At 40.6% G+C, this 16,700-nt stretch overlaps 1 protein-coding gene across 1 annotated transcript in view; it reads right to left on the bottom strand.

Moving 5' to 3' along the window:
* The window catches only part of CDH8 (cadherin 8), a 190,378-nt gene that overhangs the window by 111,687 nt on the left and 61,991 nt on the right, over positions 1-16,700 (bottom strand). Inside the window, exon 3 of the mRNA XM_084644378.1 lies at positions 1,383-1,502. Within this exon, the coding sequence (XP_084500504.1) occupies positions 1,383-1,502 (120 nt within the window). The remainder of the gene's footprint in view (positions 1-1,382; positions 1,503-16,700) is intronic.

The raw sequence follows: 16,700 nt of genomic DNA, 5'->3' as shown, positions 1-16,700 counted from the left end.
GTATTATAGAAACCAAATAATATGTTCTAAGGCCCCAAAAGGGACTCTGCATGGTCAGGCCTCTGCCTACATACATATATGCGGATGCACGATATAGGGACTAAGTGGTACTTCAGCTAGGATGAGAAAATTCTTCAATGGGAAGAGGGGACTGCCCTATGCCATTCAATGGACGTGTTTCTCTCTGGCAACAGGAAATCACTATAATTTCATTGTGCTGCATTCAGAAGAGATTTTCATAGACCTGAGATTCACGTAAGGCATACAATGTATTAATAAACCATGCTGCAAAAGGACAGTTCCATAGCCATGGTTGCTTTTGATTTTTCTTCTGACCACATGAAAACACTTTATTAGAGTGATCTCTGTCATATTATATGCATAACACACTATTATAGGCTCACAGACACCTCTGTTTATTATAGTCAATGAACAACAGTTTTCCTTGTGCAACTCAGCTGAAGCCAAGAGGAATTTATTGGTGTGTCAAGCAAGGTAAAAATCGGGCTCATTTTAACTGATTTAGGAGCATCATCTAATAATTTCTTCTGAACAGAACTTTTTGGTGTTGATGAAAGATTTAATCTGCATAAGCATGAGATGGCTGCTTTACTTATGAATGGCAAAGTTATTTCAGGTAATTTTAGTTAGACTTTTCTTTTCCTTCTGAGGCCAGCACAACTGACTTACAGTAACTAACATGAAAAAATATGAAAATTAACATTGGGAAAAAAGACAACAGAACAAATCTCTCCAAAACATTTCTCAATAGCTTTTTTGCTTTAAATGTGGCATAAGCAGAATAAACAATGTGGGGTTGGCTTTTTTAGCGCTTCTTTGAAGTGACCTACATTATCAGACATTTACTAATGGCATTGCAAATGATGAGAAATAAAGCCATCTCAAATTCATGCAAATAAAACATATTCTCTGTCCCCAGATCCATCCAATCAAGGAATACAAATATTTCTAAATGAAAGCACACATTATATTCACTAAAATACCCAAGCCAAACCCTACAGTCTTTAGCCAGAAATTCTAAAGTCTTTTATTAAAAAATATAATATATTCATGACAATCCCCAGGCCAAATCAGACAGTCCCTAACCAGTTGTTAGTCATACAGTAATGGGCGTTTTGCTTCAGTAACTTCTACAGTATTGGCTTTGGCATTATTATCAGCATCACTAATAGAGGATTTTTTTTTTAAATCATCATCAGATCACGACTGGAAACGAATCAGATACTCATAGATTACAGCCTGACTAATGCTGACAGACATCTCTTTACATATCGTGTTTAAGTGCAGTGAGTGAAATATTCAGAAAATGCTGCTTCTTATGTATATTGTTACCTGGAGAGTCCTAATTCAGGGTCACCTACCTGTATGCGGTTCAATGGAGAAGTAAGGCTGTCCTTCCAAAATGCTGTAAACCAGCTTTGCACTATTTCCATAAACTGGATCATCTGCATCTGTGGCCGTTACTTTAGTAACAAAGGTACCTAGTTTAAAAGAATATTTAATTAACATTTCAGTTCTTGCCAGAGATTTGTATGTTTCTTTATGAAAAAAATCAATTTGTTTAAATCTATACAGAAATTCATGAAGTGAGAGATGTCAGTAAAATGAAAAAGTAATCAGTTATGACTTAAAACATTATTCAGAGAGCACAGACAAAACATTATGCTTTGAGAAGAAATATGCCACCAGCCTAATGTTCTAGATAAAGCAAAACCTTTTTAGTAGTTGTATTATTTAAGGTTCCTTTATAGAATGCATTTTAAAGTTACGGTTAGATCTATGCAGACTTCAAGCATTTGCAAAGGGAATCATATCAAAGGGATACGAAATACAAGGTTAATACAGTAATACAATATAATATGTTGCACTTAAGTTTTGAAAAAGCACATTTGAAAGAACCTGGCCAACTTACAGTGGCTGCATAGAAAAGTAATAATATAAAGGATTTTTCTCTCTTTTTCTTTAGCTTCCAGCTACAATAATGGTTTGATGTGGCCAGAGTCAAGGCATTATCTCTTGTTTCTGAAATGACTCCCCATCACTGAGGGGGTCCACTTCCTAGCTGCCATTGTGCCTTCACTAACCTGTCTAGAAAAGAAAATAAACAAAGACATGACAAGAAATTGTTCATTTTCCTTCTCAGACCACACTCTGGCTTCTGACTGTGTAGAAAGCCACATCAAATCAAACTCAAATGTGCTTCATGGTTTTGTTGCAGCGACTTCTTTTGAATGACTTTAAAAAAATAATGATGACACTAATTAAGCTAGTTCATATGCAAAAAACACAATATCGAGAGAGAAAGAGAATGAGAAAGTGAGACAGAGTTTGAGGGCTGAATTATGCTTCTTGTGAGCTGAGATATGCTTGCCAAGGAAAAGAATAACAGCATCCACCAAGATGTGCCCTCTCTCTGGGTCTGTTGGCATTGCTATAAATGATGGCTCACGCCTGCTCTTTGTCCCTGTGTGCTGCTGAACCCAGGTTATGCCTGACTCCTGTATGGGAACACTAAGTGCAGAGTCTCCCTTTGCTCTTTACATGCGCTTTGCTCCCCTTTACTGCCCCATATGAGGAGATTCATAGCTGTCAAGTTTTGTGCAACTCTTGACATTTTATGCAAATTATGTAGGGGGCTAATTTGCATGTTTGTAATTACTTTACGTATATCTACCCTCTTCAGTGTCTACACATTATCTCAGGCAGTGGCAGGGGTAGAAAATGGAATTACAAAAAATATTGGCAGCTGTGACGAGGGTACGGTGTGATTAGGAGAGGGCCCTGGGTGTCTGAGGGCTATTTGGTGGACTAGCTTAATGGAGGTGTCTGTGAGGGAAAGTGGTGGCTGGATATAGGGATGAGTTCAGGGGAAAATGATGATTCCCTGGGAAATAGCTGAGTGCCGGGTTCCCTAGGGTAGCTAGAGGTGCTGCATGGGTGGGTCCCAGGGAATATGGGAGTGTTGTGATACACAGAGTTGCTGGGGATGGATGAGCATTGAGGGGAGGAAGGGTGTATGATGAGGGTGATCCTGGTGCAGCTTACTGGAAGTGAAGGAGGTTGTGGCCTACTTTGAGTCCCTCGCCTTGAGCTTGTGGTCTGCCTTGAGTCCCTTGCCTTGTGTCTGCGCTGAATCCCCCATGACCTCTTACTATTGCTCAATCCAAAAAGGATGGGTCAGTCCCGGAAGTGACGTATCCATCACTTCCTCCCCGGGCCCTGCATCCTTCTAGGGATGGCCCTGCATGGGTGAAAGGGGTAATGCGAGGTACCCAAATCCCTTAGTGTGGGAGGAGGTGCGAGGAGAGTTGCAGGTTGTCCCTGAAATAGAGGGGGATGTGAGTGTGGCAAATGGAGCTTGTGTAGGGGACTATGGGGGGTGGGGTAGAAGAATGCAAGGAGTCCCTTGTGTGTGCAGGGAATTCAGTCTACAGAGGCAATGATTTGTTTGACCCTCTAGTTATTTTCATAGAATCATAGAATATCAGGGTTGGAAGGGACCTCAGGAGGTCATCTAGTCCAACCCCCCTGCTCAAAGCAGGACCAATCCCCAACTAAATCATCCCAGCCAGGGCTTTGTCAAGCCTGACCTTAAAAATATCTAGAGAAGGAGATTCCACCACCTCCCTAGATAGCGCATTCCAGTGTTTCACCACCCTCCTTGTGAAAAAGTTTTTCCTAATATCCAACCTAAACCTCCCTCACTGCAACTTGAGACCATTACTCCTTGTTCTGTCATCAGCTACCACAGAGAACAGTCTAGATCCATCCTCTTAGGAACCCCCTTTCACGTAGTTGAAAGCAGCTATCAAATCCCCCCTCATTCTTCTTTTCCGCAGACTAAACAATCCCAGTTCCCTCAGCCTGTCCTCATCATGTGTTCCCTAATCATTTTTGTTGCCCTCCGCTGGACTCTTTCCAATTTTTCCACATCCTTCTTGCAGTGTGGGGCCCAAAACTGGTCACAGTACTCCAGATGAGGCCTCACCAATGTCGAATAGAGGGGAAAGATCATGTCCCTCAATCTGGCAATGCCCCTACATATACATCCCAAAATGCCATTGGCCTTCTTGGCAACAAGGGCACACTGTTGACTCATATCCAGCTTCTCATCCACTGTAACCCCTAGGTCATTTTCTGTCGAACTGCTGCCGAGCCATTCGGTCCCTCGTCTATAGTAGTGCATGGGATTCTTCTGTCCTAAGTGCAGGACTTTGCACTTGTCCTTGTTGAACCTCATCAGATTTCTTTTGGTCCAATCCTCTAATTTGTCTAGGGCCCTCTGTATCCTATCCCTACCCTCCAGTGTATCTACCTCTCCTCCCAGTTTAGTGTCATCTGCAAACTTGCTGAGGGTGCAATCCACACCATCCTCCAGATCATTTATGAAGATATTGAACAAAACCGGCCCGAGGACTGATCCTTGGGGCACTCCACTTGATACCGGCTGCCAACTAGACATGGAGCCATTGATCACTACCCATTGAGCCTGACAATCTAGCCAACTTTCTATCCACCTTATAGTCCATTCATCCAGCGCATACTTCTTTAACTTACTGGCAAGAATACTGTGGGAGACCATGTCAAAAGCTTTGCTAAAGTCAAGGAACAGCACGTCCACCTCATCCACAGAGCCAGTTATCTCGTCATAGAAGGCAATTAGATTAGTCAGGCATGACCTTCCCTTGGTGAATCCATGCTGACTGTTCCTGATCACTTTCCTCTCCTCTAAGTGCTTCAGAATTAATTCCTTGAGGACCTGCTCCATGATTTTTCCAGGGACTGAGGTGAGGCTGTAGTTCCCAGGATCCTCCTTCTTCCCTTTTTTAAAGATGGGCACTACATTAGCCTTTTTCCAGTCGTCCGGGACTTCCCCCGATTGTCATGAGTTTTCAAAGATAATGGCCAATGGCTCTGCAATCACATCCACCAACTCCTTTAGCACTCTTGGATGCAGAGCATCCAGCCCCATGGACTTGTGCTCGTACAGCTTTTCTAAATAGTCCCAAACCACTTCTTTCTCCACAGAGGGCTGGTCACTTCCTCCCCAGGCTGTGCTGCCCAGTGCAGTAGTCTGGGAGCTGACCTTGTTCGTGAAGACAGAGGCAAGAAAAGCATTGAGTACATTAGCTTTTTCCACATCCTCTGTCACTAGGTTGCCTCCCTCATTCAGTAAGGGGTCCACACTTTCCTTGACTTTCTTCTTGTTGCTAACCTGAAGAAACCCTATAAACTAGAATCATCTCATATATTTAAAAGTGATATTGGCTTTCTTGTATAATTCAAACTCTAGCTATAATTTACCCAGTGCTTATCAGCTTTGCCATCTTGCAGGATAGGGAGTCTTGTAAGCTTGTCTGATCTACTTCTGCCCTCTTGAACAGACCTGGCCACAGCCCCACCCTCCCAATAGGTTACATTCTGTAGCTGCTGCCCCGAGTGACAATGGAGAGAGTGAGAGAGAGAGATTGATGCACACCCCAATTGGATTAGGCTAAAATAGCAGAAGAGATATTTTCAATTTCTAGGAGAGTGGCAGAAGCTGCAAAATGTAACCTGCTTGCTACGTCAGTAGGGGTGTGGTCAGACTCTTAGAGGATGTGGCTTGGGCAGGGATAAGATGTAGCTCATTTGGAGAACAGTTGGAACTTTCACAGGTGCTTCTTACCTCGTGGTTGTTCCTTTTGAATTTTATGATATTATCTTTAGAAACAAAGGAACAAAACCACAGACTTTTCTGAGGGTTTCTTTTGCCCAAGTTTCTCCTTCTGATGTAGAAAGAAGATCTGAAAGGTTTATTTTTTTGTTTAAAAATAGTTTTTCTATTGCTCATTTAGGAATATTTGGCATGTCAAGTCTGTTTTTTCCTTTCTTAGCTGAGGATCTTTTTTCAGGGATCTTAGAAATATTTGTTCTGAGCTCTCATACCTTAATTGGAAGGTGCATGTGTTAAATCTTTTACAAAGGCATCCTCTGCCCCAAGTGATCATTAGGTATTGGAGCTAAGTATGCCATAACAAAAACAATTCATCCAGTTGCAAAATTGCTTCCCTACTCTGTTGATCAGCCTCCAGCTTCCTTTCTCTTGTGATATCATAATTTTACCTCTTCTCCTGTCACCAATAGACCTATAGTTCTCAAATAAAAGAATAAAAAATAAATAAAAACAAGCCATTTTCTCATAGCCCTTATTTATACATCATAAAGAAAGAAAAAAGGTCATTAGCCCATTTGATTTTCTTTGCAGGTGACTTTTAAAGTCAATGTCTTTTTACCTAATAAAACTAATACACCACTGGCAGAATTGGAAAGGCAGAATATTTTCCAGTCACAGGATCTATTCTCTACACCATACCTCATATTTCCTGAACCACATCTCAAGGGATACCACTTCCTTTTAGTTCCAAGATGACCTCTGTTCGATAGAAATGTGGTGTCCCATCCCCAACACTTTTATTGTTGAAAATGATTTACACAACGAGTTATATACACTAACAGAGTGAATCACACAGCAGTTTGTGTCCCTCATTTTGGATCCTTGTCTCACATTGCATCCTACATCTGGGCTGTGGCAGTTGTGAGGTATGCCACACCCATACATATAGCTCATATTGACACTAATTGGAGATACATGTGCTTACCAAAGCAAATCTTGTGCCATCCATGGCTGTGGAGGACGGCCCTCCTCAGAACTGGGACAGGCGGATCTTAGCAGAGCTCACAAGCCACTGACTCTACCTTCCCCCATGCCCCATATGTTATGGAGCCCAACTCCATGTGGTTTCCTTCTACGCGAACATGAAGGCAGGACTATGAAAATCACCACCCCACCCTACAGATGGGAAAGTACTCCAAGCACATGGGATTACTACCGCTCTGAGCTGTGGAATCCACAGACACCTCCGCACTCAGCAGAATTCCCCAGATCTCAGACTAGAAACTTAGACTATGAACTTTGCAATAGGATTTGCTCTGCAATTGATAGGCAGTTACATGTTAAATATACCTAAATATTGCTATATACATATGCAATGGATGCATTTGTGTATGTTTTTTTCCATTAAAAAAATCCTACCACCACGTTGAGAAAATGCCAAGGTTGCATAGCTAAGCACTCAGTGTTTGTCATTTGAAAATTAGTGTCCCAGAATCTAGCCAGAAAACAAAAGACCAGGATTTTCCGTTAGTGTTTAATTTTGACTGCATTTGGCACGTTTGTTCCTTTGTCAATGCTACAACAAACTAATTTAGCTAGAGACTATAAATTTGACATGGTGCCATTTTCACAAGAAAGCCACTGTTATAGTCCAACTTGCTGTTGTCCTAATTATAATAATTTAGCAGTTTTATATAATCTAGTCCAACAACATAATCACTGTTTCTCCTTTTTGTGTTCATACCTAATACTGCCGTATGTAATACAAAAACATTTTTAGATAGATGTCTGGGAAAATATTAGCATATTAATTTTAAAACTTTCGGCATCTTTCCTGAGACACATTTCTGCTATGCTAATGACACTGTGATTAAATGTGGACTGCAAAGAGGTTCGACAGATTTTAATTAATGAACACTTCTAATGTGATTTAACTGTTAACCATGGCTGATTGTTTCGCTCTGTTAGTGTCAGGTTTCATAGGTTCCCATTGCCACATGCTAACAACCAGAGACGCAGTTAATGATAAAAGTATTTTTATATGACTAGGTAAGGAGGCTTCTGTTTGCTGACAAACTAAGATTAAAAGCCTCCATAAAAATAAGATGTGTGTGCTTGGGTAGTGTTGTTCTATTGTTTTGGCTACGCTTTTTATGTGCAAGTCAAGGTGCAGGTTCTGCACATTAGTCAGAAAGAAAAATGCACACACTGCCACGGGGAGTAGGAAAGCAAAGATTTTGGTGTGGCAGTGAAATGTGTGTATTGGAAAAAAATAAAACTTGTATATCCTGGAGGACTGAACAAATAGTCAGCATCTGAAATTTACATGAATCCATATTCAATGAAGCAACCATTTTGTTGAAAGATTGTAATGGCTAGGGGAATACAGAAATGTGACTATATTGAAGTCTTGTGGGACTGTGCTTTTTTTGGTTTCTCTGGAACTTAAAACAAACCCCTCAAAACAAAACATCCTCTGTAGTCTTTCCTTTCCCCAAACCGGGTCAGGCTGAAATCTCCAACTGATTAGGAGATCCAATCACCATTCTAGCTAAGCATTAACAGTATACTTGCATAAAGAAAGTACTTGCCACTATTTACCAACAGATATGTTTTCTATGAGATTCACTTTGCTTTAAAATCTGCAGCTAGCATTTTACTCTGGCTGATAATGGCTGTGTAGTCAACGATGGTCAAAACAACATGCTGTTTGTATTCACTAGGTCAGATAAGCATTCGTTCCCAAATAAACCCTTTGCCTGATTGTCCTTCTTTTCTATAATCTCACAGGTAGAATGACAGCTGTTGTCATGGTAACTATTTTTTATTGAATAACACCGCAATAATCTCATAAAAACCTGTATAACTTCTTGACATGTAAATTATTGCTGCCTTGAAGCTGAAGGAACTTACTCTTCTTTTTTTCTCCTTGAAATTTTTAATGTGTCACCATGAATGCAATATGTTTAATTCATATATGTACACTTTCTTATTTTTACTATACTGAATTCATGCTAAATAGAATTGTGTGTCCAACAATTTACAGCAAAGGACTAGAAATCAGGACTCCTGGGTTCCATTCATAGTCCTACTCATACCCTGCACAGCACCTCTCTGCATCTCAGTTTCCATGTCTGTGAAATAGGTAAAAAATACTTGCAGTGTAAAGAGACTCAGTTAATTAATGTTTGATTTGTTTGTAAGTTCTCAGATATAAGGAGTGTTAAATGCAACATATTAGTAGTAGTAAGTAAATATCCTAAACAGAGAAAAGCCAGATGGGTGAAACATACAGAAGTGCACACAGACCCCTGCCATAACGTAAAAAGGAGGGCTCTGGTATGAGGGAAGGGGAAAATGGGGGCACACACAGCCTCTGTCACAGGGAGAATAGAAGACTCCAAAATGAGGGAAAGAGGGAATGGAGGCACCCAGAATCCTCGTTGTGGGATATTGGGGAATACGGGAATAAGGGAAGGGGATACCCAAAGCCCTTGACATGGGGTGAAGGTAAGAATAGGGCACATACAGAGTCCTTTCCACTGGAGTGAAGGGGGGGGCCTAGAATGGAGGGAGCAGGGAAACAGGGGAACACAGAACACCAGTAGGGTCAGATTGAGAACGCTGGTATCAGAGGAAGGGAGAAATTGGGGACACACAGAACCCCTGACAGGGGAGAGACTGGGGGAATTTCTGAAATAGAAGGGGTTGGAAGATAGCTCACAGGGAGCATATGGGGTGGAATAGAGGAACGTACAAAGCCCCTGGTGTGTGCAACAACTTCTGTCTAAAGAAGCTATGAAGTGTGTGACCACTTTGTTATTTATTATTTGCTTTTCCATAGAGCCTAGAGGCACTTATCATGGACCCAGTGCTGCTAGGTGCAGTACAAACAGAACAAAAAGATGGTCCCTGTCCCAAGTAGCTTACATTCTAAATACAAGAAGACAGACAACAGATGGACACAGACAGACGTCGGAGTACAGAGGAACACAAGGAAACAATGAGACTGTATTGGCCAGGATAACAGTCTGTGGTCTCAACACACCATTTTTTTTTTTTGTAAGCAAAGGATTGTTGTAAAGAACTATTTGAATAAGGATAATCAGGGAGCTTTGTAGGCATTCACAAGAAATTCCACCAAGCATGAGGGACAGCCTGGGAGAAAACACCAAGATAGTCGTCGAAAAAATTTAAAAGTGAAGGACAGCACCAGCCCAATTGAAAAATGGGAGTCACCATCTCAAAAGTGAGTAAGAGATGACAGGTGGGGAGGGACTGACTGTAAAAGGCCTAGAAAGAGAATACAAGCAGCTAAAGTGTTTATACTAAAATTGTGTGCAGAATCTTGCACCAAGCTACCCCTAGAGAGGGGGGGTCAAAAGATAGTTTGTTTATTCTTCTTTACCACCAAGAGACAATTTAGATACTTGAGTGATGATGGCCTTATAAATACCTTGTTTGAGAGATGAAGAGGAGACATTATTCAGTCATGTATAAGGGGGTAAAACTAGGATCGATGGGATATAATTAAGAAAATGTAGGATAACATGCCGGGGCGGGACAGGGGGCGGAGGGGAATCTTCCTCACAACAAGATCTAACAGTATGTGGAATAGTACCTCAAGGGAAATAGCAGAAGCCCCTTCACTTGAGACATTTCACACTACTGCATGAAGCATTAGATAGTGTATTGTAAGGAAAACCCCTATATTGACAGAAAGATAAACTAATGAGCTACGAGGTTTTTTGCAGCTGTAATTTGGTGGCACTGTTATGATTTTTATATTTGTTTGCTGAGAATTTTGTAGAGAATATGAAACATACCGATTTCAGAATATCTGCTTCTTCCATAATATATTGTATATGTATGCGTATATATATACACACATACATTGTATACCTACCCACACTATATATATGGTGGAAGAAGCAGACATTCTGAAACTGGTATGTTTCATATGAATTCATTTTTAAATCAAAATTGAAATATACATGTGACAAAGGTGTAAAATTTTAACAGTGAGTAATTAACCATTCAGAGAACTTATCACGGTGACGGACAATTTTTAAAATAAACATTGGATTTTTTTCCCCCTAAAAGATATGGTCTAGGAAATATTTTGGGGAAGTTCTAAGGCCTGCATTATACAGGACGTCAGACTTGATCACAATTGGCCATTATGGCCTTGAAATTTATAAAAGCTATTAAACTATTCACACATACTATCAAAAAGCTAAGAGCAAATTTCATATTATTAATAATATTATTTATCATCCGTATTGTAGAAGTATCCAAAAGCCTGTGATATCAGAATTCCCTTGTACTAGGTGCTTTACAAACCTATAGAAAATGACAGACCCTATCCCAAACAACTTACAATCGAAAAAAATCAGTTTTATTGGTAATATTTTTTAAAAATGGTCTTATCATGGAAAATCAAAATAATCATAACAGCAGCTGCATGGACATCACCATAAGTTATTCTGATATACCCTAGTTTCATGGTTTCTTTGAAGTAAATGAAAGGAATACAAATGTTGGGCCAAATTCTTTTCAAACTCCATCAGCAGAATTTTGCTGCTTTGAGGTCCTGACCTCAAAGTAGTCATGCCAGGTTTACACCAGTATAACAGAGTGGAATTTGAATTTCTGTTTCCAAATGTTAAATGTAATTTATTTTAATGTACTTGAAGTGTACATAGTCTAGAAATCTAATGACACTGGAAGAAATGTTAATATAACTGTGAATGAGTCAAAAACTTTCTTTGAACAATTAAATACCCCGGAACACACACAGCAACAAAGCAATGTTTTCAGATTGCTCATCTGTCATTCTAATGAGCCTTTATAATGTGAAGCAAATGGAAAATATATATATTGTCTGGAAAAGTGTAACTAAGAATCTGGAAGGTGCTTGCTATGCATAGAAGAAAACTGTCTTCTGCACAGCACATAGACAATAGAGCAAGCTGGCAGCCTTCAGCATTTTACGACTGTATAATGAGGAGCAATGGAAGCATGGTTGTGAAATCGAATAAGCTGCATATTTTACCATTTCCTGTGCATAAACTAATTGTTTTAGAATTGTGATGCTTCCTTCTTACAGTGGTGATCTTAAGAAAAGTAAAATGTTTCATACTGAGATAGATAAAGCTCTCTCTCTGGAAATTGTCCTTGTTGATGTTACCTACTGTATGGATTTGACTCATGAAAGTAATAAGAAAGGACATCGTCTTTTTAGTTTTAAGTTTGGCAGGTCTATCCAACTACAACTTATAAGACGATGCCGTTAAAAAGCCTGCATGTGCTGCTTTATAAATTCCAAAGTGACCATTTGTTAGCATTAGAATACAGTCTGTAGCATCATAGGCAGCAGCACTGGAATTCACCATATTTTATGACAGATTTCAGAGTAACAGCCGTGTTAGTCTGTATTCGCAAAAAGAAAAGGAGGACTTGTGGCACCTTAGAGACTAACCAATTTATTTGAGCATAAGCTTTCGTGAGCTACAGCTCACTTCATCGGATGCATACTGTGGAAACTGCAGAAGACATTATATACACAGAGACCATGAAACAATACCTTCTCCCACCCCACTCTCTTGCTGGTAATAGCTTATCTAAAGTAACCACTCTCCTTACAATGTGTATGATAATCAAGGTAGGCCATTTCCAGCACAAATCCAGGGTTTAACAAGAACGTCCAAGGGGGAAGAGGGGGTAGGAAAAAACAAGGGGAAATAGGTTACCTTGTATAATGACTTAGCCACTCCCAGTCTCTATTCAAGCCTAAGTTAATTGTATCCAATTTGCAAATGAATTCCAATTCAACAGTTTCTCGCTGGAGTCTGGATTTGAAGTTTTTTTGTTGTAATATAGCAACTTTCATGTCTGTAATCATATGACCAGAGAGGTTGAAGTGTTCTCCGTCTGGTTTATGAGTGTTATAATTCTTGACATCTGATTTGTGTCCATTTATTCTTTTACGTAGAGACTGTCCAGTTTGACCAATGTACATGGCATAGGGGCATTGCTGGCACATGATGGCATATATCACATTGGTGGATGTGCAGGTGAACAAGCCTCTGATAGTGTGGCTGATGGTCATGCGATTACAGACATGAAAGTCGCTGTATTACAACAAAAAAACTTCAAATCCAGACTCCAGCGAGAAATTGTTGAATTGGAATTCATTTGCAAATTGGATACAATTAACTTAGGCTTGAATAGAGACTGGGAGTGGCTAAGTCATTATGCAAGGTAACCTATTTCCCCTTGTTTTTTCCTCCCCTCCTCCCCTCAGACGTTCTTGTTAAACCCTGGATTTGTGCTGGAAATGGCCCAACTTGATTATCATACACATTGTAAGGAGAGTGGTCACTTTAGATAAGCTATTACCAGCAGGAGAGTGGGGTGGGAGGAGGTATTTTTTCATTCTTTGTGTGTATATAAAAAATCTTCTACACCTTCCACAGTATGCATCCGATGAAGTGAGCTGTAGCTCACGAAAGCTTATGCTCAAATAAATTGGTTAGTCTCTAAGGTGCCACAAGTACTCCTTTTCTTTTTACCATATTTTATGTTTCTCTTAAAAAGAACTCTCTTTTCTTTTAGACATTATTTTTGTTTCCCTTTTAGACATTGCTGTTATTATAGAACATTAATAGTATTTGTGGGAGAGGAAGAAAATACTTGTTCTATTGTCCAGGACTTTCTAAAAGATGGCATTTGTCTAATCAATTGACTATTTCATCAGCACTCATACAAAACAAGGTGAATTGCCTATTTTATATAGAACTACTAAGGCATAGAAATTGCAAGGTCCCCAGGCAAAGAAAGTAAAATTGGATAATCACTACACAGTTATACTTCCATGAAGAGAAAAATTACTGTATTGTTTGTTGACGTACAAAGGAAGCTTCATGTAGGTGCAGTGTATATTTTTTTTTATTTATTACATATGTACACACACACACACTTATATGTATAAACAATAATAAAATAGCCCTTGCTGAATGCACAAGGAATTCACTAATTTAAAATGTTACATTATAAAAATAAGAGATTTTCCACAACCTTGCAGTTTCAATTCTGTGTTTTTTGTGTATGTATGTGCATGCGCCCATGTACATGTGTATGTGTGTGTGTCTTTTTCAAAGCCTGATAACGCCAGCAAATATGAGCCAGGTTGCAGGAGCAGATTCAGAACTCTTGCTCCCTCAGGCCAGCAGAGAGCAAGCATATGGCAGCAGAGACCACTGGCCTCCAGGGAAAGGGTACAGTCAAATCATCCAGCCAGCAGTCCTCTACAGGCTGATTCATGAGAAAGTGGCATTGACTTTAGCTCCACAGGCAACAGCTCATCTGTATTCACAGAGAAACATTAAGTGTTGCAGATTCAGCAGTTAAACAAAGGCAGAGGTACGGATTCCTAAAGAAAATAATAATATTAAAATAAACTTGGACTGAGGCACAAAGTTCAGATTCTGAATTGAGTCTGAATCTGACTTCTCCAAATTTCAAATGTGTCAATTACATAGAGCTGTAAAATTTGTATCCACTTCTGAATTAAAGGCTGTTCTTCCGCAAAGTTTGGGGAGGAGGAAGTTCTGATGTCTATCAATAATGAATTAAAAAAGGGAGCAGGTATATTTACATTACATTAATATAAGCATCTATGAGAATATTATCACATAATGAGATTATTTTTCTGATACTCTACAAGACAAACTTTGGATGTGGTGCCTTGTGACTAGAATTTGTCAAAATTTACCAAAATTTGAAAATACAAAATATAGTCAGGTCTCTTGTCATGTGGTGGTTACTAGTGTCTCAATATTTGGGCAGTAATGCAGATTGGCTTACTACCTCTCATCTGTGTCTTCTCCCGATAAGCTTTGGCCATGCATCCGCACTAGTGCCACAAGCATCGGTGTTTGAAAAATGAGATGGAATGTTTGCAAATATTTCAGTCACAAATTTTGATCTTCTTTCTGTCAAAATTTGACATTTGGAAAAATGTTGAAAAAAAGCTTTGTGAAGAGTGAACTTGTCTACATGTCTGAGAGGATAAGTCTACACTGCAATCAGAGGAGTGATTGTAGCAGATGTAGACAAAACCGAGCTAGCTTTAATCTTGCTAAAATGAGTATCAACAGCCGTGAAGCTGTGGCACCATGGGCTGTACAAGCCTGCCAGGGACATGAGTGCTTAGGTGACTAGTCTGCACTGAAGTCTGTGTTGCTGCAGTTTCACTGACGTTGGTATTTGCGCTTGCTAGATTAAAGCTAGCTCAGGTATGTTTACATGTCCTGCAACCACACCTGCAACTGCAAAGTAGAGATACCTGAAAAGTTATGTTCACACAGTCCAGAATAAAAACAATACCATGTGACCTAGGCATGCAAAAAAAACCTAACACACACAGCTCAACTTCAGATACAGAATACTGGCAACAAACTGCCTGTGTTTGATCTAGAGCAGTGGTTCCCAAACTTGTTCCGCCGCTTCTTCAGGGAAAGCCCCTGGTGGGCCGGGCCGGTTTGTTTACCTGCCGCATCCCCAGGTTCGACCGATTGTGGCTCCCAGTGGCTGCGGTTCACTGCTCCAGGCCAATGGGAGCTGCGGGAAGCGGCGGCCGGTATGTCCCTCAGCCCATGCCGCTTTCAGCAGCTCCCATTGGCTTGGAGCAGCGAACCGCGCCTACTGGGAGCCGCGATTGGCCGAACCTGCAGACACGGCAGGTAAACAAACCAGCCCGGCCCGCCAGGGGCTTTTCCTGCACAAGTGGAGGAACAAGTTTAGGAACCACTGATCTAGAGACAAGAATCTCTGCAGAAATTACCCTGGGCACAGATTCTGACAGACCTGTACATAGGGGCACAGAATCAGGAAAGAACACAAGCAGCCCTGCCAACAATGCAGTAGTGCATATTGCCTCAAAGAGTGTGTCGCCATGCCCCTCCCCCCAGCCTGTTGGGCAGGACCAGCATGCAGGGAGAAGTACACAGCACCCGATGGGAAGATGTAGCAGCAGCATTCCAAGGAACTCTGGGAGGCAATTTCTCCCCCAACTCCCGCAAGTGTAGTTTGGCTCTGCTCTGACCCCTTATTCTGGTGTGCAGGCAGTTTGCACAGTGTATCCTCTGGAAGAACAAATACATCCGAGAAACTGCAGACCATACACAGACAGGAAGAGAGGCAACTTTTCCCTAATAAATCATTATAAATTATTCACCCAGTTCTTTGCATAGTTAAGTTTTAGGACTCAATTCTGCAGATGTCACTGGGAGTTTTTGTATTGACGGAGATCAAGGCTAAGGGCTTGTCTAGACTTAAAAAGCTGCAGCAGTGCACCTGTAGCACTTTAGCAAAGACACTACCTGCATCTAGGGGACACACTTTTCAGCATAGGTGCTCCACCTCTCTGAGAGGTGGTCGCTTGTCGAAAGGAGAATTCTTCTGTTGACCTACTGCTGTCTACACCGGGGGTTAGGTCAGTTTAATTGCATTGCTTAGGGGTGTGGTTTTTCACTTCCCCTGAATGATATAGTTATACCGACCTAATTTCCTAGTGTAAACCAGGCCTAAGGGCATAATCCTGCAAATACCAGCCGTGCTAGCTACTTTGAGGAGTGCCCTGGATTGAAGCAGCTCTCCTTGAAGTCTGTGGGACTACTTGCAGTAGTTTGCAGTATACTCTCTAGTGAAAATGTTGGTAGGAATACACCCTCCGATTATAACCTCCTTGGGAACAGTGTCATGACTTCCTCTACACACACTGCCAAGCACACTTCAGCCATTTAGCGAACAAAAGTAATTTTGAAATTTCCAATTCTGAAGGTGATTCAAACCAAGAAGTACAAAGGTACAAAAGAAATTACAACTTTTTTTTAAAAAAGGTGATCAATAGTTTCCTCTCTCTCCCCCCCCCCCCAAAAACACCTCAATAAAAGTTAAAATTTTGGTCAAGAATATGTGGTGTTGTTTTTGCCTTTTGTATCCTAACTGATTCTCTCAT

The sequence above is a fragment of the Lepidochelys olivacea genome (assembly GCF_965140295.1).
Source record: "Lepidochelys olivacea isolate rLepOli2 genome assembly, chromosome: 12".
NCBI lineage: Eukaryota > Metazoa > Chordata > Testudines > Cheloniidae > Lepidochelys > Lepidochelys olivacea.
This window is presented reverse-complemented; position numbering and strand designations above follow the sequence as displayed.